Below are 23,940 nucleotides of genomic sequence, written 5' to 3' on the forward strand. Positions count from 1 at the left end.
GGGGGGGGGGGGGTTGGAGAGGAGAGAGACAGTGAAGGACGCGCCACTTAAGTACTTGCTATGTGTGTACCTGGCCAAGTAGAGAGACAAGCACCGGGGCCGAGACAAGACTTCTTGGAGGAGTGACAGGAGAGAGGTTGTCAGCTGCCCTTGTCCTTGCAAGGGTGACGGAGAGAGGGAGAACTGTGACTAGGTCGATCCACATATACTGCACACACGAAAAGACGGAGAAGAGCTCTTCTCGATGGACATTGTTTCGGACACACGGACTCGGGAGCCGATCTGAGGCCAAGAAAAAAGCTAGATTGATACGTTTCTAAGAACACTTTGCCTCGCGCTACGAATGGTAGGGTCAGGCCTTGATTAGCTAGTCCTCTCACGATACATGTATCCACCATGTCCTCCTTCCTCACTCACTCTGTCTCCTTCAATGACCGAGGGAATAAAGTATGCTCACCTCTCCGCGGACTGGAATATCATAGCTAATGGTGTGTGTACGTATGTAGCAGTGCGTACCTGCCACTTTACTCAGAACACTCCTGGCAAGAGAATGACTCGTATATTGGGTCGCGCTCGGGGGGGGAAGCCTGAACCCTCCCTGGAGTTCGGCTACCCACGCACCCTGTAGGGGAAAAGGAAGTCTAGCTTCAGGTATCTTCTGACGCTGTATTCCCGGCAGCGGTCCCCCTTAGTTTTATTGGATCACTAAGGCAGACAGATTACCAACCAGGCTTGTGCAGAGCCTGCTCGCCGAGAACCGCTTGAAGACTCTTCAAGCTTTGGGCTCTTACACTTGGTAGCCCTGAAAGCAGCGACGATGCCTACCGCTACTCCAGGGAGAATTCAGTCACCGGAATAAACAACCGTTCACACATGTATGATGAAAGACGAGCTTGGAAGCATACCCAATGTTCTGGATAAGATATACACAGCTTAAATGTGCGATACACTCAGTTCTGTAGTACCATTGGAAGACTGATAAAACAGAGAGATCAGCGAGCTTTCTCAGAGACCGGCTCCTAAAGCGTGCGGCGGGCGACATAGAAAACTAGGAGGCCAACCTTACCTGAGAGTCTGTAAGATTCCCAGTTTGCGCGTAGAGGAGTAATACCGAAGTGAATTGTAAGACTGAGTAGCAGGCGATAAACTTGAAGGCGCTGAAGCTATTGACGATCATACACCGACCTTCCCTCAGCAGCTGTACGGTGGCCCATAATGAGACGGATGAGAACGAGGAAGCAAGAGCTGCTCCACTACCTCTCTCGCCCTCCTGTGTCTCGCTCGAAGAAGAGGAAGAAGGTGAGTCACATGAAGCGGACTGAGACGTGGAAGGGAACCAGCACCTGAAATACCCGCCTCGCGTCGGAATCCGGGAAGAGCTACTGTCATCATAACGGGATGAGGCCGGGACGGAGCTAAGGGCCCTTGCTTGTGACGAACTAGAGGAACGTGAAGGAGAACAAGAGTTAACTGGAGAAGAAGAACAAGGACACAGAGAAGAAGTCGAGAAGACCGCGTTCGTGCTCTCATTCTTGTTTTGATTAGACGACAATTCAGAAGAGACAGCATGCCGGTCGGCATTTGTATGGTCCGAGAGAAGGGGAGCTGTTTGGCTTGAACCTTCTGCGGGCCAACCGAGATTGCGCCAAGATGAGAATGTACTTGCGGACAACCAAGATGACTCGGTACAGGGGGGTGAAGACGAAGAAGAGGGGGTAACACGAGCAGGTAGTGAAGCACCAGGCTCACGCGCCAGAGCCCCTGGAGAAAGAATGGAGATCTACGGAAAGAAAGCGACAACCCATCAGGAGAAAAACGCGGGCATGCTACAACTTCTCTATCAGCTCTGTATTCCCTTCTTCTGTCCGTTTCTAAACCTTTGTCTCCCCTCTTCAATGCATTGACATTCTCTCGTAGCTTCGTATGTAGTATGCGACACGTACCGTCCCCCGGGAGGCAACAGCCACACAGTTGCGGAATGAAGTGAGCTACTGCTAACTAGGAAAGCTAAGGCCAGTCGGCTTCAATATATCAAAAAACCACGGGAGAGAAGAGCAAAAAGACGAAAGACGCGAAAGCACATTCAACTAATCTATGTGTCTCGTCACGAGTCATCAGCAGAGTTAGATACAGTAGAAGGGATCGGAAGCTTACCAAAAGAACTAAACCTTTAACAACTCTATATCTGCATTTCGCACAAAGTCGCTTGTTATCTAGGGTGATACCTGTGACAATCTAGCTATCATGATACTACGAGGAGAAGGGCCTCAGTGCGTTGCAACAGCGTACAGCTCGGTAGATCGGCAACCCGTAGTAGCTCCCATTATACCCGGAAAGACAGAGAAAACGAACAGAGTTTCTCTGACTATAACATCGACGTTTCTAAGAGCATCATATACCCCGTGTAGGAAGAACAAAGTCGCCACGAGACTAGGCGAGAAACGAATCTCTCTTGTCACGACTCAGATAGTAAAGCCTATGTATTCACGGAACAGCAGAGAGCTCTTCTTCTTCCTCCCTATATATCCGTGGAAAGCTTACCCCAATATCAGCCTGTTTTATAGCGACTGCGTCGTTTGTACCATCTCCACACATGGCTACAAAAGGATCGCATGGAAGCTGCTGCAAGGCGGCGACGAATTCCCCTTTATCTTGAGGGCTTGCTCGGCATAATACGACCGTTTGACGTACTACATACTCATATAGTGACATACGGAAACAGAAAGAAGATCTCTCGTCTTCTACTTCTTCTTCCTCTCTTTCGGCTACGTCTCCTCGGTCTCCGACTTCAATCTTTGCTTCTCTACAATGGGCATCTTCCTGAGTAAAACAATCCTGACCTTCGCTTTCAGTTCTTCTTCCTAGTCTTCTCGTGATTCTGTCGAAGCAGCTCCCTCGAGAATCGGTTTTTGACGGTTTCTTCTTTCTCTGGCTTACATGGGACGGGTAAGGGCAATGAGAGACTCGCAGTTGAAGGGTCATACCTTCCCATACACTGAGGGGAGATATGCTCCGGGGAGGATGCTGTAGGGACAAAGGACCTGGTGTCGCAACAGCTTGAGAAGGCCGAGATGTTGGAGGCGGCGATAAGCTGGCGCTAAGCTTACCGATGTGTTTGTCCATGATGACATCTGCACTTCCTATCGAAGTCGGTGATGACGATCGGTCATCTCCGATGCGTTTGTTGGAGGAAGCGAGCAGAGAGAAAACTGGTCCTTGAGTTTCCTGAGGATGGTTCTTTGTATCCTGTTTGGCTGATATTCCTTCCTCTTCCTCCTTCTTAGTATGAGGGGACAGGGTACCTGGTTTCGTCGCCATGTTGCCATCACTCCGTTGCTGTGTCTGTTCTTGCTCCGTGTCTTTTTCTCGGAGCCCCTCCCCGCTACTCAGTTCTTTAATACACAAGTCAGAAGTCCCGAAAATACTCTGGCTCGAAGTCGGCAGTTGAGTGCCCCTTCCACTGCTTTTTAGTATGTGGTCTGACGCATCCACTGGCGTCTCTTTTGCCTCTTCGTCTTGGTCTTCCCTTGACAGCTCTCGATGAGCAGACAGACTGTGCTGCGGCGGAGGAGCAGAGGGGCACTCAGGAGACTCTTGGTCTTGAACAAAAAGACATGGAGTTCTTTCTTTGTGGACAAGGTGAGGTATTGAAGACAGCCTAGAGGCTTCATGTTCTATACTTTCAGTTTCGCCTTGTTGATCGCTGATCCTATGTCTGCTTCTCTGAGAAAACGAACCCTCGCCATGTGAACCTTCTTCAGCACTACTTGAGAAGTGTCTTTCAGTCTTTCTTCTACTATCTCTCAGCAACTGTCCTTCTTCAATCTGTCCTTCAAAAGCCTGCCATGCATTTGATCTCTTCGCGCTTTTCTGAAGTTCGCTAGACTGCTCTCTGTAATCTTCGTCATGGGGCTTGCATCTCGTCGGCAACGCTTCTTCCCTGAGTGTCTCATCATAGCCTGGCTCTTCTCCGCGTTCTTTTCTACCGTGGCTGTCTCGATCTTCACCACCTCCTCCGGCGCTACTAGTCCAGAGATGAGCGAAGAGATCGGGCACCCCCGTACTTCCACCCCACAGGAGAGCAGAGGCGGCAGATGCAGCAGCAGCGGTGACTGCATCTGTTTCCTCGTCAGGATGGATTGTGGGGCCTACAAGACTTTCAGGCAGATCTGCCTCTTCTCCTGCACCAACTGGCTGAAATATACAAGCGGCTTCTTCTTCTCTCTGTTGCTCTGCATGCTGCAGAAAGGCTGGAAGACAATCGACGCGCGAGAGAGGTAACTGATCGGCTTCAGCTAGCGGTAGATATTCTCCTGGGGTGAAGAGATGATGCTTCTGCTTGTTCTCCTCAAGCTGTTTCTGAACTAAACAGACTAACGCCTCCGGACCTAGGTAAGCCGTCGGATGGCTACTACGCGACTCGGAGTCGAGTGTAGCAGAAGTCCACGGCTGTGAGGTAACAACGGGAGAAGGGAGACGCCCTTGTGGGGGAGACGAACAGCATCGAGAAAGAGAAGCAACAGGGAGTGACACAGGAAAAGAAGACGGAGTGCCAGCCGGGATGTCATCACTGTTAGCTTGAGGGCGAAGAAGAGGACTGCATAGACGAGAGAAAGAGCATAGGCGACTCCGGCCTCCTCCTTTCTCTTCGTGATGTCTTCTCTCTTTGTGTCTTCGTTGTTGCCTCGACTTCAGCATTTCGGCTGAACGGGGACCAAGGCCATTCTCCACCTCTATCGAAGCGTAGCCGGAAGGAAATCGTGCTCTTCTCCTTCCCCCGTCACTTGCCAAAACGTGTGTGTCGTCTAAGGGATGTTCATCCCCAAGGACACCTCGCCGCTCTCTCTCCTCATTATGACCCTGCGCTCTTCGTGTTACCGAAGACCATCTCTTTTTTCCTATGCTTTCTGTGCTATCCAGGTGATAAACATTCGACGTTCTAAGCAAGTGTTCTTTAGTTGCTTCCCCTGCTTCTTCACCTCGTTGTTTCTCCCTTTTCTTCAACCCGTCTTCTTCCACCACATGTTCTCCACCAGTTCGATGATAGAGCTCCCCTCCTTTTGCTTCTTCTCTCTGCTGCTTATGCAAGAGGGAAGCTGCTACGCCTGGAAACATCAGGGCCTCTACCACAGCGCGGAGCTTCTGCTCTTCTACTTCCTCTCTTCCTGATTCTCTTATCTTCTCTTCTTTCACTAAAGAACGTCCGCTGCGCGCTCTTTCTTTCATCCGGCCTCTCGAAGCTTTCATTGAAAGGAAAGACGCAAACTCTGTCGATCCCTCACCCATTCCCTCTGCTAGCGAGTCTTGCGTTCTTCCTCCTTCAGTTCCTCGTCGCCGGTGACTTCTTGTAGCGCCCTCTCCTCTCGCCCTCTTCCATATGCCATCCATTCCCGACTCTGCTTCTGTAACTGAAGCCTGTCTTCGGAAAAGAGGCCACTTCAGAAAGGAAAAGAAAGCTCCGCTCGCATGCTTTCCGGCAGCTTCCCTTCCTCTTCCTGATTCCGCCTCTCGGTTCCTCGACCACCATTCACTCTCACCTGTACTGCTGCTCGTACAGTTCATTCCTCTGTCGAGATCACCACCGCGACCACAGATACCTTCACTTGTTTCGAGAAAGAAATCCATAGCACCCATGCGTCGATTGTCTCGAGAGCATCGAAACGAATGCGGCCGACGTCGATGTTTCTTGATACTTATGTCTTTTTCACCTCGACTGCTTCTTTTATTCGGAGACGAGGGCGAACGGCCGTTTTCCTCACTGGCGGACAATCGAGTCGCCAAGTGTTGTTGGTGAGTAGATGAGGAGAGAAAGGGACATTCCCCTTCTTCCCTTTCTTCCGCCTCAGGTTCATCTGGTGGGAGACCATAGCTCTTTGGTTCCTGTGAATGCCGAGAGAATGTTGCAAACGACGATCTTTCTGCCTCTTTATCTCGCTGTGGCTTTCGAGTCATAGAACGAGAGTTTTGAGATGGACGGGACGTGGCCCGACTAGGCGGCGGACGGATAAGCTTCCGCGCCGGCTCTCCAAACGATGGTGAGCAAGGCGGCGGGTGATATACTGCTTCTGAGTGTTCGGATTCTCCTCTGTATCGATTGATCATCTGTCCCATCCCCGCTTCCAGATCTTCTTCATCTAAAGAGAAATCTTCAGCATCTGCCTGTTCTGCTTCATCTTCTCCCCCTTGTCGCCTTCCCTTTGCTTTTGCTTTTCTCATTGCAATGCCACGGCTTACAGACGGAGACCTTCTACGCCCCCTCCTCCTTTGCCGCTGTTCTTCTTCTAACAACGGTTTGTGATAGCTTCTGGCCGAGCCACTCATATCCCCCTCCACTTCCACGAGCACAGGACGATGAGATCTTGCAGATAGGAAAGGAGAGCTACACGGGGGACACGGAGAAGACAGTCCGCTCATCTGGTCTCTCGGCCCTGACATTTCAACATATACTTCCTCTTCATTCCTTCTGTGACCTCCTCCCCTGCCTCCTCTGCCTGTCTGTCCTGAATCCTCTCCCTCAAGCTTTCGTCTTGAGTGAAAAGAATGCTGTGAAAGCTCTTGTTCTTCTTCAATGTGTCTTTTGGCGCCACTCTCACACGAATGTCTACGGGGTGATCCAGATCGTTTCTCTCTTCTTCCAAAATCATCCTCTCTACTGTATCCATTGCAGCTTTCCGACTGATCTTCTTGAAACTCTCTAGCATGGAAGTGTGTGACAGGATCGTCGTCTGACTCAGTTAATGAAGAAAAGCCAGCGATATCTTCTCCTTCTGCAACTCTCCATCCATGTCGTATTTCATTCTCTCTTTCTTGTTCTAGACGATATCTCTTATCTTGATCTTCTTGTCTGTCCTGCAATTCCTGATGTTGCTTCCTTACTTGGGCTATGACCTGATCACAATCCTCTACAAAAGGCATATGGGTAAGAGCTTGTAGTCGTCGTAAATGGCGAAAAGCCCGCCCTGTAAGGACTAAGGATGCTTGTCGAACATCTGCCAATGACGCAAGCAGTTCTCTCAAATCAAACGAGGAGTATGATGGTGAAGCTTTCTTACGTTCGAACGTTCCCGTTGTGACAGTAGTAGCCACACATGGCTTCCCTTCTTTGTCTCTATCGTTCTTCATGTCAGGTGTCTTTCTTCGAAAGTCTTCTTGTCGAGTGCTCCGTGGATTCGTGGAGGTATCTGACCCGTTTGCGTCTCCCCTGTTCCCATCAGCATGATTACCGGTTCGTGAGAAAGCTGATGCTATACGAGGAGGAGCTAATGATGACAGCGAGGTATCTCTTTGTCTCTCTCCTTCTTCTTCTACATCGTCCACTCCCCCTCTTTCTCCGACAGAAAACAAACTGTCTTGAGGCAGGAGGGTCCAAACAAGGTACTCAGCACCTCCTATACGGGGCTCTCCGTCGGCTGTATAGACATCTCCAAGAATAACCACCGGCATCCTGAGTTCAAATACACACATTCGACAGCACGTTGAACTAAAAATCACACTGCTATATAGGAAAATGCATTCTTGTACATTCGTACGAGTATAACAACCATCCGCAGGAATATGCCAGGTAGGCATGCCTCATGCATATAACAATAGGCCTTATCTGTATGGCCTATTGTTATATGAATGAGGAGTCGTCTTGGAGTATTTGAAAGAGACGCAACTTCCCCCGGTCATACGAGAATGAAAGTCTGTGTGACAAGCGAACAGAGGTACGAGCAAATGGCTGACTAGTAGCCACTCCACTTCTTTCGGGTCTTATCTGAATGGCACCGGACATGCTGTCATATGCTGTTCTCTACTCGCCGGGAAAAGTCTCGTTATTCATGGGCTCACTCGTCTTCTGTCGTTGTTCCTTCTTCGGATTGTTCCGCAGACGTCAACAGCCTCGTTCCCTCCGGTCCACGCGCGTCTTCATCTACTTTCCTCGCCTTGTCTTGCTCCTTGCCTTCCCCTCTTCCTCGCGGAATCTCTTTCCTCTGTCCTTCTCCCTCTCCAAACAGCCTCTCCGAGTTTCTTCGACTAGATCTTCTCTGTGTTTCTCGCGGGTTGTCCTCATTCCACACCACCGGACGGCCTTCTCCTCCCGTCTCCTCGCGATCTGAAACGACAGGGGACTCTTCGCTTAACAGACGGGTGCGGTACTCTTGTCGGAATGTCCTAGCTCCTAGTTTCTCTCTTCTGAAAAGAGAGAAAAACGAAGAAAAACGCGACCTATAGCTCTGTTTTCCCTCATCATGCTCTCTTCTCACCACACTACAGCCACTGTGTGGATTTTGGCAGCTTCCTCGTGCCTCCACTTTGAAACCCCCGTCAGCTGTCCCGCATCGAACACCAGCAAACTCTCTCATCACAGCCTCTGTTTGACGAGCTCTCTTTGCTCGTTCTCCTCCTTCTCTTTGCCAGTCTTCAGATACCACTTTTCCTATTGTGTTCATTCCTGGTCTATGAAGATGCCACTCTTGTACATTGCCGTCGCCTCCTTCTCCCCCGACGATTCCCGTTCTTTCTTCCATTGTCCTTTGCCCAAGGGTATCCTGTTCTCCCTCTGTGCAACTTCTTTCTGGTGCTTGTTCTCCCGGCTCTTCACTACTCCGTACTCCGCCTAACAAGCCACACTGTCTCGCGACAGCAATGGACGTCAGAGGATGATCGCCAGTAGCAATCCGGACAGTACACTGAGCGTCTAAGAGAGAGGAAACCACAGCTCGACTCTCGGGTTTCAACTCATTTGTGAAAAGGACTAGACCTAAAAAGGTTAATCCCTGCTCTGCTTCCTCCCGTGAGAGACTACGGACATAAGAAGTAGCTGACGGAGAACAACCAGGTAACCCCTGTGGGCACCTCGGACCTCCTCCTTCCGAAGAGGGAGAAGACGAGACGGCATTACGAATCCAATCCAAGCCGTACGGGTCTCGGGGTGCTGCGATCAGGCGACGAGCTGCAAGGGCGATAACTCTGCAAAGAACATGCATACAGTGGAAACGACAGAAGAGAATCAGGTTGAGACAAGAAGATTAAAGGAATAAGGACTTATCTCTCTGCTGTCCGTCAGTAAGCCACCTACCACACGGACGGCCGGGAAATCCACTGTGCAGAGAGCCGCACACGTGCGCTGAGATCTTTCGCGACGCGAGGGCATGCAACACCACGAAGAAAGGGCGAAAAACGAAGAGAATAGAGAATGACAAGAAGCAAACCATCGGAAAGTTCAGAAAGAAGCTCCACGACGTATACGGGGCTTCAGACTGCTATAGTCGCTGTGGTTTCCATAGGTATGCCCGGCTAGCTGAACGCAGTTTAGGCTGAGTGTCGGGGAACTCGCCAAGTGGCAGCGACCTAGTCGTGCAACATTTTCTTACAAGAACCTCCACGTACTGATTCCTTTCGGGTAGACGCATATCTTATCCTGATCTTCCCACTGCAGAATGTGTTGTCTACTTTTCCGTTTGAACAGCTAGATAGGCATCTTACCGATAACCAGACGACGAACACCGATGCAGTTGTTCATCTAGGTCGTCCGGGAGTGTCTCACGCTCGCACAACTTCCGCAGAGCTTCTGTACTTCCTTTGCAATACACCTGAAGGAGGAAGAATCACGCTCACGAACAGATCTGCTTCTTTTCGCCTTTTGCTCGTGGAGTGTGATGAAGAAACGACAACAGGCAAAATTCAACTACTATGTGAGCTTTCTTTACCTCAACTGCGAAAGCCATCCGCCCTGATCGGCTAGCACACAATCTCTTTCATATTCTAGAGATAATCCGTGCAGGCACCTCAGTGGATGAATGCATGCAAATGTCTTCAACTGTGAAAACAGCCGACGACGACAGCCAGCTGTAAGGTCGAGAATACGGCCTGCCAGAAAGGCAACGCGGAGAAGGCAAAGATAAACGGATCTCTTGTCGAGTCGAGTGACACCTTGGAGTTCACGGTCCCAGGAAATTACACCCCACGCCGACGTCAGACACCTATCAGACATATATAGGGAGAATCCACCAAGGTAAGGAAGGCTCTGTGAACGTCGGAATGTGTTATGTTTTTCTCAGTTAACCTCGCTCTCAGTCCCTTCCCTTTCACATGGCTAGGCTGCCACTGAGGCTGTCCCTCCCCCCTCCGTGATAGCAGAAACTTACAAAGAATTCTCGGCTCTTTGTGTCCTGTACGATCACACTCATACGCTGTAGAGACGAGTCAAATTCAAATCTCCGGCATATCGCCAGTGCGCCTTTCTGAAGGGGGCATCCGAATATAAGACCAGCAAAAAGAGAGTGAAACTAGACTGAGGTCAGAGGGTTTCGTTGCCCTTCCTTAGCTCCGGACGAGCCTCTAATTTCTGATGAAAGGGTTGAAGCAGGGCCCTAGTGTAGAATGTTTCAGAGAAAGATCTGCATTTTGGTTGAGACACACTCTTATCCAAAGATGATGCCGAGGAGTTTCACCGGCAAGAAATGGAAAAGAAAGACAGGAAATCCACGTAGCAAGAGAAGAGTGAAGATGTATAGGCAAGTAAGAACATACACTTATGGTCTACAGTGATCCGTTCCTCTGTATTTCCACACTGCTCACTATGCTAGACGGTGTATGCAACTCTACTTTACCCCACTCAGGCATCCAAAACACCAAGAAAGAGCAACCTAGTTCTCTCAAGCATTCGCTCGTTAATGAATGTCTCTCTTAGTTTATGTCTTCGCGCTGATGCTGTGTGTACACTTTGATTGGTTTTCCCGATGGAAGACTTTCTCCCGAAGAGCACAGGAGAATGCGCTCGGTCATGCGACAGATGACCTGTGCACCATTCAAGTCCACCGACCTCTGGCTCGTTCTCCATAGTACGGACAAGCTAATCATGTCTCGAGAAAGGTAACCTCATAACTTTTGACTGCGTACAGCAAGTATACACATGACATATATCAGCCCAACGTACCATGGAATGCCGATCCGCAACGAAGGGATCAGGTGGGAGAACAAAGGTCAGACCCTCAATTTCTTCTCCTCCCTCCAGTTCGCTTTGAAGCTTCTTGAATGCCGCTTGTTCTTCTTCAACAATGCCCACAGTCACACCATCAAGTTCATCACGTCCAAGCAACGCATGCACCTGGTCTTTCTCTTCTTCTCTCTTCTCTTCTAGATCACAGTCATCATCTACTACTGCTACTGGGCTATCTGTGCGTCCCTCCATACGTTCTTTCTCGAAACCGTCTTCTCGCGGCGGCGCCGCCAAGACACCGGTTGTCTCTGTTCCTGATGTCTCTACATCAAGCACTTGGCTTTCTGTTGACAGGAGGTGGCCGCTGTTCCGTTCTTTCGCCCCTTTCTCTTGTACTTTCCCTTGCATTTCTTTAGCTTGTCCACTCGCCGTCTTACAGTGTCTGGACATCTCAGGGGATAGACTTCTTCCTTCTTTCACTTCCTCTCTCACTGGTTTGGAGGGTTCGTTCCTTGCATAGTGAGCAGCTCGGCTATCATTACGCAATTCTACCACGTCACCCTTCTTACTTCTCTCGTCTTCAGCTCTCGTCTTCGTCATGACGTCTCGTCCACCCAGAGCAGCATCATGTGCTGCACCACCACCCTCCTTGTTTCTCGCGTCAATCGCCCCGTCATTGATTTCTCCTCTTGTTGCCTCAGAAACAGGATCAACTTGTTTCTTATGCTTAATGCGAGACCCCTGAGAGAATCTATCTCCACTACTCTTACGAAGGCGATCTTCTCCCTCAGGCTTATTCGTCCCCTCGGTTGTTCCTTCTCCGTCCAGTAGAAGGCAACTTGTATGTGTGACCATTTGAAGCTCCAAGGGGTCACCAGCAAGTTCTCCTCCGATGCGAAGGAGGGAATGACAGACACTCATACATCGAGCTACATGGCGCACACACTCACAGCATGAGGCTGACGACGACGTAGAACCATAGGGAGAAGAAGAGGCGGTGAAGCAACCACGCAGCACAGCTCTATCACCTCTGACAGAAGGAAGGGGTGAAGGAGAAGGAGACCTTGAAGGCACTGCAGTAGAGAAGGAAGTGAACGGCAACTGAGAAGCAGATGACGACGGACAACACGAGGATGTCGGGTCGCATGCACAAGACGACGATGACGACGACTGTGAAGAACAGATAGAAATCTCCCGAGGGTTTCTCTGATTCCCCTGAGGAAGATTAAGCCGTCCGTCATGCTGCTGCTTCTCGTAAGGAGAGGTAGTCCCTTGTTGCAGTTCGCCAGCGAACTGATCTGAACTTAACGCCTGTAGCCTTGGAGGAGGGCATGATGTCTCACTGCATGCAGAGAAAAGGGTAAGGCTTCCTTCAAGCTGATCTATATGACTCGATTTTTCTTCTTGTCCTCTCTCTCCTCCCCCCCCGCCTCCACATCCCCCCTCAGTCCACATGGCCACAGTACGAATCGAGTTTGGGAGCATAAACGGAAGAAAGGAAGCAGAAAGCTGAGAATTTCCCGAGTTGCATGCAATGTTGCCTGTCGTCGTTCTGATAAAGGAAGATGGTGTTTCCCTACCGCTAGACTGTCTAGCCGCCAAAGAACCATCTCCGCTGCTCTGCTTTTTGCCGTTTGATTGGTTTACCTCCTTTTCACAAGTGGATAAAGATGAAGAAGGCCTGTCACCAAGACAAGGAGAAAGGGCTGAAGGTGTTTCTTCCTTTCGTATCCGTACGATATCAGAAGCTCTCTCCTTCACTTCTTGTTCACTTCCTCCTTGATGAGGAAGATCGCCGGCTGTCTGAGGAGCCATCCTGTCGTTAAAAGACATCCTTCCCATGTGTCTTCTCTTGTCAGATCCCTTGGAGGCAGTTGAAGGAAACCCCTTAGTTTGACAAGTAGTCGTACTCGTAGTCGTAGAAAGCATGCCACAGAAATGACAGGAAGGGAGAACCGCTGCCATACGAACACCTTCCTCAGTCAAGGTTCCAGTTTTATCAAAGCACAGACAACGAACGTATCCGCCCATCCCGAGGCGAGAAGGCGCTGTACAGTAAACTTTGTATAGGGAGTAAAGCCTGCAGTCAAAACAAGAAGAGAAAGAAAGAAGCGTTTGAGCCATCAACCTCGCATGACACCATCAAACAAAGGCCAGGAAGACTACCGAGACACATATTACAATCACAGGCTGTGAAGATGTATGAAGACAAAGAAAGATCCTGGGACATCAAGAAGTACAGGCTTCAAGCAGAGAGGTAGGAGACTAGATGAAAACGAGCCCATGCAAAGAGAGACGATCAAAAGGCTTAGAAAAGAGAACAGGAAACGCCCCCTCGTCAATAGCGAGTGTCAACAGCAGCATCTTGCTCCAGTTGAAGGGTAGTAGTACCCTCACTAGACACGAGGGACGCACGACTCACTTCAGGACCTCCGCTGGGTGTGTGACGACTTCATACGTAGGTACATACATGCAGACATCTGTAAATTGATGAGAATGTAACTGCGTTACAAAACTCCCACTGTTTCTTTTGTGAGCATGGGGCTCGCCCCCTTGGCTGTCTCATGTAGTAGGCTGAAAACGCCTGATGTCAAATACACTGTTGGTATAGACAGGAAGACACATAGGGACATGCCGGAAGTAGAATGGATGGCAAGGCCGCAGATCACGTGGTTAGTGGATAGGCGCATACGCATGTACGCATCTATCATAACAGTGTACAATGTCTTCTTCCTATGTGTCGTGGTTAGACACAGATGTGGAGATCTACACGGAGACATGCAACCCCACAAAGGGAAACCTGACCTGCTGACGGCAACTGACAGGCCGACGCTCATTGACGCAGGAAGAGCAGGAGGTACCGCATCGGTGAAGAGATCAAAGACCCGTAAGAAAATTTCTTTCTTTGACAATCGATGCAGTATCGATATCACAAGTGTAAAGACACCTCCAACACACGCCAACAAACCTAGCACGGCGACGAACTTCAGTGCATCTGCAAAAAGAAACAATCGTTCTGAGAACCGCAGACTCTCCCGTATCACCCATAGCACACTATCAAAGCGGGTGTGATCGACAGCTCCAAGCTCTCATAGATGACGGTTGAGGCTCCTCCCCCCGCAGTTTAGAAGCCACTGCCTTTTTCTCCCGAAACGAAAGAAGTGAGTGGCAAGGGAAGAACTAGTAAAAATTTCAGTATTGCTCATGAATGATGAGCAATATGATGAACTGTCGGGACAAGAGACGATTTGCATACCTGACGTTTGGACCTGCCTCCTGGGACAGACATATATATGAACATCTCCTTGTTACAGAGGAAGAAAACCTATCCTTTCTGGAGATACATCACAAGGCTTGGCTTTCACGCTCTCTGCATACTCGTTAAAACTCCCCCACAGAAAAATTCTCTCTCCCCGGCTTTTTCCAAACGCCATGCAACTACCCCATGCAAAAGGCTAGCAGTTGAGTGTCTCCACCACGGGGGCCAGCATGCGAAACAAAAGGGAACTCTACAGGCTCTTCTCTACGAAGACGCTCCCTGACGAAGGTTATCTCTGCAGTGAGAAAGGAAGACTGACGACAACCACTCTAGAATCCACAGCGAGGTGAACCTGTTTAAGGAAATCTAGCTTTCGCTACCCACTGCACTTCGTGAGGAAAAAGAGAGAGTGAAGACAGATCGCTCTCCCTCAGCGTCGCACATTGACATAGCACGAAAGAAAGAACGAGAGGAGGGGAAGGAGGAGAAGAATTCTAGAGACATACCTTTCTCAAAATCGATTCTCATCTTTGTCGGGTATAACAATCGTCTGACTGTTTGACCTTGTACAGTCGCATATCCTACACGACACACAGCCGCTAAGCTGCACCCAGGAGAAGGACAGATCTCTCCTGTATTCCCTCTACAGGACTCTCTATTATGCGCTTTCTCTGCAAGTACTCCGGAGCCATCATTCTCTTTCACTTGAGCTCGATCTTTTTCGTTTCCGACGGCGTGTGAACGAATGACGCCAGGTGAGAGATGTACACTTGTAGAAGAGCAGCTTGAAGAGGATGACGAAGATGAAGAGGGCCTTGGTACGGATCGACTATTCTCGTCTTCAGGATTCTTCGGCGCTTGAAGAGAAACAGGAGGAAGTGATGAAGAAACGCGTACAGACAAGACACGCGTACCTGCAAAAAGCTGATGTTTTGCTGCCTGAACCAGGAGACAAGAAAAAGAAAAAAAAACGAAAGAGAAAAATATTCACTTGCATGCAAGCCTTACTCTGGACTAGAAAACGATAAATGGCAGTACCAGCAGCAGTAGCAGTAGTAGCCAGAGGAGTAACTCGGAAAAGGCAAACGGGGGGCACAAAGCACTTCTCGGTACTTGTGTGACAGGGGAGGAGATATAGAATCCATGTGAAGTCGACCCATATCTCTACGACTATCTATATCCTATGTAAGAGAGCGATTGTCGCGACTCCGATAGGATTTCAGAACGCAAATTGACACATGGTGAGAAACAACAGCATATCATACACACTTTCTTCTGAATGCATGCAATTCCCTGGGCGAGAAAACGTCCACACCACTATTGAAGACACTGAGTAATATAGAAAGTAAATCTTTCACCATCAACACCCGCCAGACCCTTCTGATGGAGTGTGGGGTAGACAGCAACCGCTCAATGCACACGTCTACAAACACACACACACACCTCTACCCACGTAGGCTTCCCGACTTGATCTAAGTCAGAACAGAGCATAGCCTCATGAAAGACGGTGAAGTGTCTCGGTGATTTGCTCTATTTGGATAAAAAAAGAAGGAGAGGCGAAGAAAATCAAGATAAGGAGGAGTAGTGGGAACGACGAACGCTTCTTACTTGCTCGAGATTGAGCCCGGGCCGTTGTTTCTGTTGTTTTGAGTCATCTCCCGGGAGAGCAGAAGAAAGAAAATCTGTATCAGGTAGAGGTGTCTTGAGAACTGGGAAACTTTCCCCTGTGAGACAGCTCTCAGTGACGACCACCTGCATCATTCACAGGACCCCAACCCCAGGAGACGAGACGGAGAATTTTGAATTGAGTGTGGACTCGAACCGGTTCCAAGTTGTAAGAAAAACACATCTGACCGAGACAGATGAACAAGTTCAGTTATTTCATCAAAAGTAGCTTGCTAAATAGCTGGGGTAAAAAGGAAATAATAGTACGAGGAAATGTTCCTTTGAGAGAAAAACGTAAAAGGAAGAGAGCCACAAGGTGAATGCGGTTGAAAGAAGAGAGATACAACACACTCGTCGCCGGTCACATCACCATATGGTTTCGATTGCATTAGAGGCTGAGGCGGCCGAGCACACTGAGTCAAGGTAAGTTCAAATCGAGAGGTTCCCTTGAGGCGTAACATTGAAAGCGTACATATCTATATAGGTATGATGAGGATAAACACTAAGGAGTCACTCACCTCCATGTCCTACTTCGAAATGGATGGGTCTCCACCATATATGTACACCAACTCAGAATACAAATGTCGACACGCTTATACTCCGGTATATATCTACACCAATGCCAGAGAGAGATAGCAGTGCATAGAGGTGTCGTCAGAGAGCAGAGGGAAGATCGACGTCCTAACCGACTCGTGAGTTTGTTGAAGTGAAGCGGAGTCTATGATGAAAGGATAACTCTAGATACAGAGGAAGTGAGCGCAGTTGCTGCAGAGACACTTGCCTATCAACATCTTCCACCCGAGAAGGGTGAGCAGGCATTGTAAGAAGAATCTCTTGACTTCAGTGTTTCTCATAGAAGGAAACTGTCGTGCGTGCAGATAAGCATAGAAAGAAAAGAAACAAACGAGTACCCTGTATGGTCGCCGAGACAAAAAAAGAAAGGGAAGAACGCTGCAAGGACAGAGAGTAGGAAAAGACTGCAGGCACTTCAAACAAGAACCTCCCTATAAGCATCTTACCGTTCCTCGTATCACGATCGCATCACACGGGAGTGTCATGCCATGGGAAATTTCTATGAGATCTCCGACAACCAAATCAGCCGAGTCGACTTCCTCTCTTCTGATGATTCTTCTCCTTCGTCTTTTCTTCTTCGGCACAATTCCAGGAAGGTCTTCTTTCACGCATGCATTACTCGGGGACACGTCTTTGACGACGTTTCCGTTGAGAGGAACACGAAGACAAGAATCGCTGGAGGAGTCTCCGGAAGAGGAGGAAAAAGAAAGATCCTCGATTTTTTCCCAAGAGGAACGCTGTACAACGACAACGCACTTCTGTGCTGCTAAGTCACGAAGGCGTTTCAAGTTTCGTCTATAGGAACACATCACACACAACAACACTCAGGGGAGGGAAAGTCTTTCCAGGTATCCTACTGCGACTGAGGAGCAGTATATGAGCAATCTATAACGATGAGAGAGAGGAGTTATTACACCTCACTCTCCCTTGACGATTGAGGAGCAGTCTACAAGCAATCCATTACTATCTAAGGAAAGTGTCATTATACCTCAGTCGGCCTTGACTCGTACTATGAGTCTTTCCTGTCATTCTCCCTTGCCTATACATTCCTGAAAACTTCCTCCTTCTCAAGTAGACAAAGCAAGCCTCTCCTTTGCACAATCTCGAAAGCTTTATCTCTACGTAACAGCTCTTAGTTATAGTCACAACAGAGGCTGGTGAGGAAAAACAACACAGACAGAAGTGCTGGGTTTCTTCCCTCGAAACGACAACTGAGACATAGCCATCCACCCCTTCATCCCGTTTCGTATATGTATATAGATATGTAGATATATATATACATATATGGCCATCCGGACTCTCGAAAGTATATTCGTATCTTCAGCCTGGTGGAGCTAACTCGGCTGTTATACACTTCACGACCATTGTAGTGTCTGTCTGCGTGAGGTCGAGGCTAACGAGGTTTTTGGAGAAAGGAGAGAAAATTGAGAAGCTCTTACCTTGTCTGAGTACATTCTACAAGCGTCGACGTCGCTGTGATAACCATTATAGCTACCGCATATTGTATGTAACTATCCCATATCCATAGAGCCACTGCGAGAATCTGAAAGATATAGAAAGGGTGAAGAACTTCCTCCATAATAACAGTGAAGAGAGAAGGAACAGGGACGTAGATAAAGCTTCGACCAAACAAAGACCGCCGGAGAGACACAAGTGAAGGACATGGAGGGTGCGTTAAGAACCATTTACGAAGACGCCCTGGTGGAAAGTTGACGTTGAAAGCAAGGGGTCTGAAGGTAGACGATCTGCAGCAAACAACAGAGGATTTTTGTATAACAGCACCATGTGCACTTTGTCACTTGAGAGCCACCCGTAAAAAACCGTTCTGTGCTGTATAGACACTCAAACTTGGCTCATGTCTACTATCACAGAAAGCAGCAGAAGTCGAAAGGAGAGAATATAAACGTCCTGCCTACAGTGGCGACCGACAACAAGAGAAAGGGCACCACAGAAACTCACGATGTGATGAACGGCCTCACCTTCGCTCTCCCCCTCAAAGAAGCAAGAAGGAAATCTCCTATCTAAGTCATGCGTGACTAGAACAAGGTCTGTACCATATACAGATGATTCAAGGTAACTTCTCTACTGCTCCATAGATTGGGGGAAGAGCGGTAGACGGGAGAGCGAGGAAGACGCAATGGAACGGAGAAATACACGCACACACGTACACCCAAAGATTCACGAATGTTGCGAGAGAATGACTTTTTTGAATGCTGATGCAACGCTTCTATTGAGCTTGATTCCTGTCACCCCCGACTAACGGAACAGATACGCATCTATGAAGGCGCGGCCCGCATGCACGATAAGAACCAGAAGCCTGTAAGGCCCTCTTGAATTCGAACACCACCCGCTGGACTGCCGTGCCGCACGGGTGCACAACCTCCGTACGGGCAGAGAAAGGGGACAAGAACCACTCAACCTGTAACATAATGCTCGCTTGCAGTCCCCATCGGCTGTACGTACACTCCGTTTTGATTTAAAACTCAAAAATCGAAAAACAACAGAAAGCTTCCTCCTTCAAAGGGAAGGGAGAACGAACCTGTACAGCAAAAAGTCCCTTGAATCCGTCAGGAATCCTTTGACCTACACTTACCCAAGAGCCCTACTGTTCTCTCTGTCATCTTCCAGTATGTATCGAGTACATCGATACTCAAACATCCAGGCGAATGATGTACTGGCTTTTCCTAAGTTCTTCTCCATTAAACTGTCATGAAATGTCTCCTCGCTCTCTTCTTCTTCCTCCTCGCTCTCTACATTGTTTGACGAGAAACTTGGATTTCCTCCCTTCACAAGAAACGTTTCCACAGACATTTCTTCTCTCTGTCCCTCTCCCTCCTTCCCATGCAGTTTCTGTCCATCCCTCTCACTTGTCATTTGAATTTGAGGCTCTCGATCTCGGTGAAACGGTCGGTTGGCCTTTGACATCAGTTCCACTCCTTCATTTACTCCGTGTTGTCTATCCTCTTTCTCTCCAGTCTCTCCTTCCTTCTCTACGACTACCAGCTCTGTCTGACTTCCTTTGTCTTGAATCGTTTCTCCTGCTGAATCAATGGGACGACGCAAAGATGTCGGCTTCTTCGAGTCTCCTCCCCCCGACAGCGCGGTCCCCGGGTTTTCATCTATGTGGCCGTGATGACTCTCGTACTTCTGAGAACTCCCCGACGGTACCAGGGGTCTTTTGTGTTTCTTGGTCTCGGGAGGTATCGCCTCCAAGGCTGCCTTTTCGAAAGGAAGCTTTTCGACCCTCACAACGCTAGCACAAAGCAAAGACCGAGGAAAGAGAACAGAGACAAAGTCCGCCAAGGACAAGGTTGGTAGCACAAGCACAGAAGGAAATACCTGTTCTACTATATACCCATCTCTATAACTGAATATAGATAGATAGATAGATAGATCGGTTCGTTACACCCTCAGCCTGTGAAGACACAAGCCTCTGAATCAGAACTACACGTTGATATACCCCTGTGACCCCCTCTGACATCTCTACAAAAGCTCCCGACCACCTATATATGGTACATACACACGTGCGTGAGCGAAAGAGAAGAAATGATTCTGAGTGTGTATGTAAACAAGACAACTCCACCGCCTCCTCGTAAAAGAAAGAAAGGAGGGGAGTCAGCATCAGAATCCCGAGACTCACTGTTGTTTTCCATCTGCCGCAGTGAGAAGCAGATGTGTCGCGTTCTGAATATCGCACTTGGCGTGCGTGGCGAAGAAAGAACGCCGGCGAAACCAGATGGAGAGGAGAAAAAAAAGACCCCCCGTTAAGAAGCCAAGCAGCCACAAGATCACACGGTGAAGCAGGAGACGTCGATACGGCTGGGCGGTCACAATCCTGTAGTAAGAAGAGGAATGAAGGAAAAAGAAAAATCAGAATCTCTGAATGATGTTATGTATATAGTTATCACTGCTGAAATGTATGTACGTGGATATACTGTAAAGAGGAACAGCGTGGCGTGTACATGAAACCTATGAAGGCAAGGCAAGGCCATAATAGTTGACTCTACGCGGTTACAGGTAAAATCCTGCCTAGAGAAAAAGTCATACACACGACGGTATGCAAGAAATGTACGAAGACAGCCTCCTTTCACCGCTGAATGAAGAGGATGTAGACAACTCTGACGCCACATGCAGAGTCGTGCGCTCCACTCCTTTCTCGCTATACATGAAGGGTATGCAGAGAAGCCACCTGGAAAGGGCTTGAAAAATACATACATACATACATACACTCTTGTAAGACAAGTGGACACGAAGAGATTTTCCTTCATCCCCTACCTTTCCGAGAGTGGTAATTCCTGCAACTCCGGGAATGCATCGTAGGAGATGAAATACAAACCCTCTCTCCCCCTCTCCGGAGTGACCCTGTCCTCCATGAAATACTCTTCGTCACTCCCACTCGGCATCTTGTCGCTACTGCTTAGAAGAGGAGGAGAGAGTCTGTCAAGATGTGGGTTTTACCTCCTAAGAAGATGTACCGTCACTTCAGCAGACCAAGTATGCCCGTTTTTCCGGTCGCATACGTAAGAGAGAAAGAGAGAGCCCAACTCTGTTGGAAAGACGCTGTCTAGACAGCTACCGACACACGACCGGCGTCAGGAAATCCCGCTCTGTCCGTACACGTACAGGCAGGAAGATTGAGGTGCGTGAGAAGGAGGATCCATGATCAGAAGCCAAAAAAAGCGAGAGAGCAGAATAGAAAAAATACGTAAACTCGCTGACACGCGGAAAGTGTCGTTTTGTGGTACCGGGGCAGCTATATGAAAGCGAGAAACAAACATCTACAGGGAGTCCCAGGAAAAGCGTTAATCAACGGCGATGTCGAGGAAGAAGCGGGTATGCCGAGCTTAGAAGACAACTTCTTCATGGCAAAGAAAGAGCCCTGGAAAAAGAAGAGCCAGGGGCAAGACTGGAGGAGGCTTAGTGTGGACGGAGGCAACAACACGGTCCCAGTGCCTAGTTTGCAGTCCGAGGGTGACTGCGACCTTTCTATACCTGGTTACGGTTCTGACGAGCTCATGCGGAAAATACAGGTTGAAAAGGTAAGGGGCAGCTGAGCATCTTTTTTCACCGAGGACAGGGACGTGGGAAGGCTGTCCTGTTTCAAGCTATGATGGAGATGGCGCAAGGAGAATCTCCCACTGGTACTCCGCCGCCAGCTGTGGTGAAGACTCTTCGGCAGAGACAACGGAGCCTTAAACCGCCATTAGCTTTTTAGGCTTCCGAGAGAAGAGTGGTCGGGCGTTCACTCCTAAAGACTGTCAAGGAACTGACGTTGACGGGATAAGCAAGTACCGCACACGAGGATCAGAGTTTTCTTGGCTTTCAAAATTGGGGCTGCTGAGTAGCCAAGGACTTCGGAGAACTCTCCAGTTCATCCCCTGGCAAACAACAAGAAGTCGGCAAATAGTTACAAACTGCTACAAAATGCGAAGAAAACTCGCGGAACGGACAGTAGGAGACATGGAGAAGAAATGGCCAGGGTCCAGCTCATAATTCCGCCAAGTCAGCCGCAGGGGACAGAGAGATGCACGGCGTTACTCGGGCTGAGGGACTCGGACGCAGAACTCCGCGGAGACCAGAACTGGCTTGAAATTGCTGCTAAGACTGGGCCGATCAAAGTTGTCGAGCTTTGAGTGCGCGCATGCCACACTATGTAGGTACACCCCGATACCGCCGGAAGTTCATCCTCCTACGACTCACGTCATTTTCCCCAAAAGGCTAACCTGTCTACGTTTAGAAGAGAGCGAAGCAAGCATCACAACGTCTTCCGGTAAGCAGCAGACGGAGGACCTCTCTCCTGACACAAACTGCGGGTGTATAACGCAAGGGCTGAACTGAGGCACACGCATGCGGGGACGTCTCGTCGTTGGCTACTCCGGTCTCGCGCAGTTTGTATAAGTATCCACTCGGCCGGAAAGGCTGCTTGGGAGTCCTTCTGCACCCAGGGACTACCCATTGTAGACGGTATCTTGGGCTTGCCGTACTGATGGAAGCGGGCGCACATACACCTTCGGTGACCTGGAGTGAGTAGTTGCTTGAACTAGGTTGTTGCTGCTCCCGAACGTCGAGACTGGAGTTTGCCAGGCTTTTTTCTTTGGTGGTCTCGAGGAATAGTCAGTGTGACCAGTAATCGCTGGGACCCTTGCATGTGGTTAGCCGAATTTCGCGGGGCGTGCCCGACTTGAATATCTGTCGGACGACGGTGTGCTCCCCCGTCAGGTGTACCCCAGAGCAGGAAACCTGGGCTTCGGGAGCGAATGTGCAATCTGCACTGCGGTCCGACGCGTGTACGATGCGAACAAGAAAGAAGAGCGCAATCAATACGAGGGGGGGCAATGTCGGACTCCTGTTTTCCATTAACAACAGAGATGTGACTTGTCTTGCGAAGAAGCTTCTCCCTCGCCGGTGTGAGCTACCGACTTTGGACCGGGGGGACTTGACTTCCAATGAAATAGTGACACAGCAACGGTACCGTGTGGTAGTGAAAAACCCGCAGCAGCATGTGAGCTAAGCCAGCGCGCTGGAGTCCCTTTAACAGTAGCAATTGTAGTTGTGATGTAGTTTGCTCGTAGTGTTTGAGCGACTAGAACACTGGTAACGACATCGTGGGTCGAAGAGTTAGCTGACTTCGTGCCGGAGTGCTTTCACGTGCCAGGCGTGGAGATTCGACCCGAGCCGAGGCCGTTTTCGTGATTGCCTCTGGTTTGGCATGAGAACGCAGGCAACGTCGGAAGGGCAGGCGGAGCAGCCCAGCGTTCCTTAACAGTGCGACATGTAAATCATAATAAAACAGTTGCCCGATGGTGGTCCGAGTCACACAACAAAAAAGCACCTAGAGAAGGTGAAAACATAATGTCCCCTCCATGAAGAGTCATCGTAGATAATGCATTCGAGAGGGAGAGGCGGCCACGAGAGAAACCGAGTCAAACCCTCGACCCCCGTCATTTTCCCTTTTCCGTTACGCCTCGAGTCCGCGCGCACCACCAACGCGAGACATCAGACTGCGTTCTCAAAGCGTTATGAGTCGGTGAGATATCCAAAGTGTGCTACGGGAACTTTTACATTTCCGGACAGCGCGTTGGTTTGCTTGTAGGACAGTCTCCCAGCAAATTGGAGAAAACATGAAAAAACTCCCTTCCTTACAGCCACCTTTGTCAAGCTGACCCTTCGCTTCCCTCCAGGCTCATTCCTTCTCCACGACTGTCAACATGCCACCATGGCTCGCCGGATGAAGGGCGTAATACCCAGCCCCCACCACGTGCACACGACGGCTTGCTTACCCTGTGTGAGTGAGATTGATTAGTATAGTATTAGTCCATGCAAGGTGTTCAATCTATCTTTGTCCGTCTGCACAATAGCTTGCACGTACACGCAAGGAGGCCGTGATCCCCTCCCCAACCCCTATAGCGGATTCGTGAGCGGTGAATAGTAATGTATGGTGTATAGATAGGAAGGAGCTACGTCCTCGTAACCCTTCCACCACTGCAGACTCATTCACGATGCACAGATTATCCTCCTA

General features: G+C 49.3%; 2 protein-coding genes across 2 annotated transcripts in view; both read right to left on the reverse strand.

The window, feature by feature from the left end:
* The window catches only part of CSUI_001128 (cation-transporting), a 25,552-nt gene extending 3,198 nt beyond the window's left edge, over positions 1-22,354 (reverse strand). Inside the window, exons 1-15 of the mRNA XM_068061334.1 lie at positions 20,697-22,354; positions 20,062-20,256; positions 19,015-19,674; positions 17,861-18,166; positions 16,868-17,216; positions 15,792-15,935; positions 14,690-15,122; positions 13,730-13,919; positions 10,922-13,004; positions 10,131-10,226; positions 9,469-9,575; positions 7,831-8,952; positions 2,542-7,444; positions 1,067-1,780; positions 71-208 (exon numbers count right to left, since the gene is read on the reverse strand). Coding sequence (XP_067926691.1) covers positions 71-208; positions 1,067-1,780; positions 2,542-7,444; positions 7,831-8,952; positions 9,469-9,575; positions 10,131-10,226; positions 10,922-13,004; positions 13,730-13,919; positions 14,690-15,122; positions 15,792-15,935; positions 16,868-17,216; positions 17,861-18,166; positions 19,015-19,674; positions 20,062-20,256; positions 20,697-20,824 — 11,568 coding nt within the window. The 5' untranslated portion in view covers positions 20,825-22,354. The remainder of the gene's footprint in view (positions 1-70; positions 209-1,066; positions 1,781-2,541; positions 7,445-7,830; positions 8,953-9,468; positions 9,576-10,130; positions 10,227-10,921; positions 13,005-13,729; positions 13,920-14,689; positions 15,123-15,791; positions 15,936-16,867; positions 17,217-17,860; positions 18,167-19,014; positions 19,675-20,061; positions 20,257-20,696) is intronic.
* Positions 22,355-23,158: 804 nt separating this feature from the next.
* The window catches only part of CSUI_001129 (multi-pass transmembrane protein), a 3,729-nt gene continuing 2,947 nt past the window's right edge, over positions 23,159-23,940 (reverse strand). Inside the window, exon 3 of the mRNA XM_068061335.1 lies at positions 23,159-23,940. This exon is cut by the window's right edge and continues 593 nt beyond it. The gene's annotated coding sequence lies outside the window, so the exon portion shown is untranslated.

This window comes from Cystoisospora suis (assembly GCF_002600585.1).
Source record: "Cystoisospora suis strain Wien I chromosome Unknown contig_442, whole genome shotgun sequence".
NCBI lineage: Eukaryota > Apicomplexa > Conoidasida > Eucoccidiorida > Sarcocystidae > Cystoisospora > Cystoisospora suis.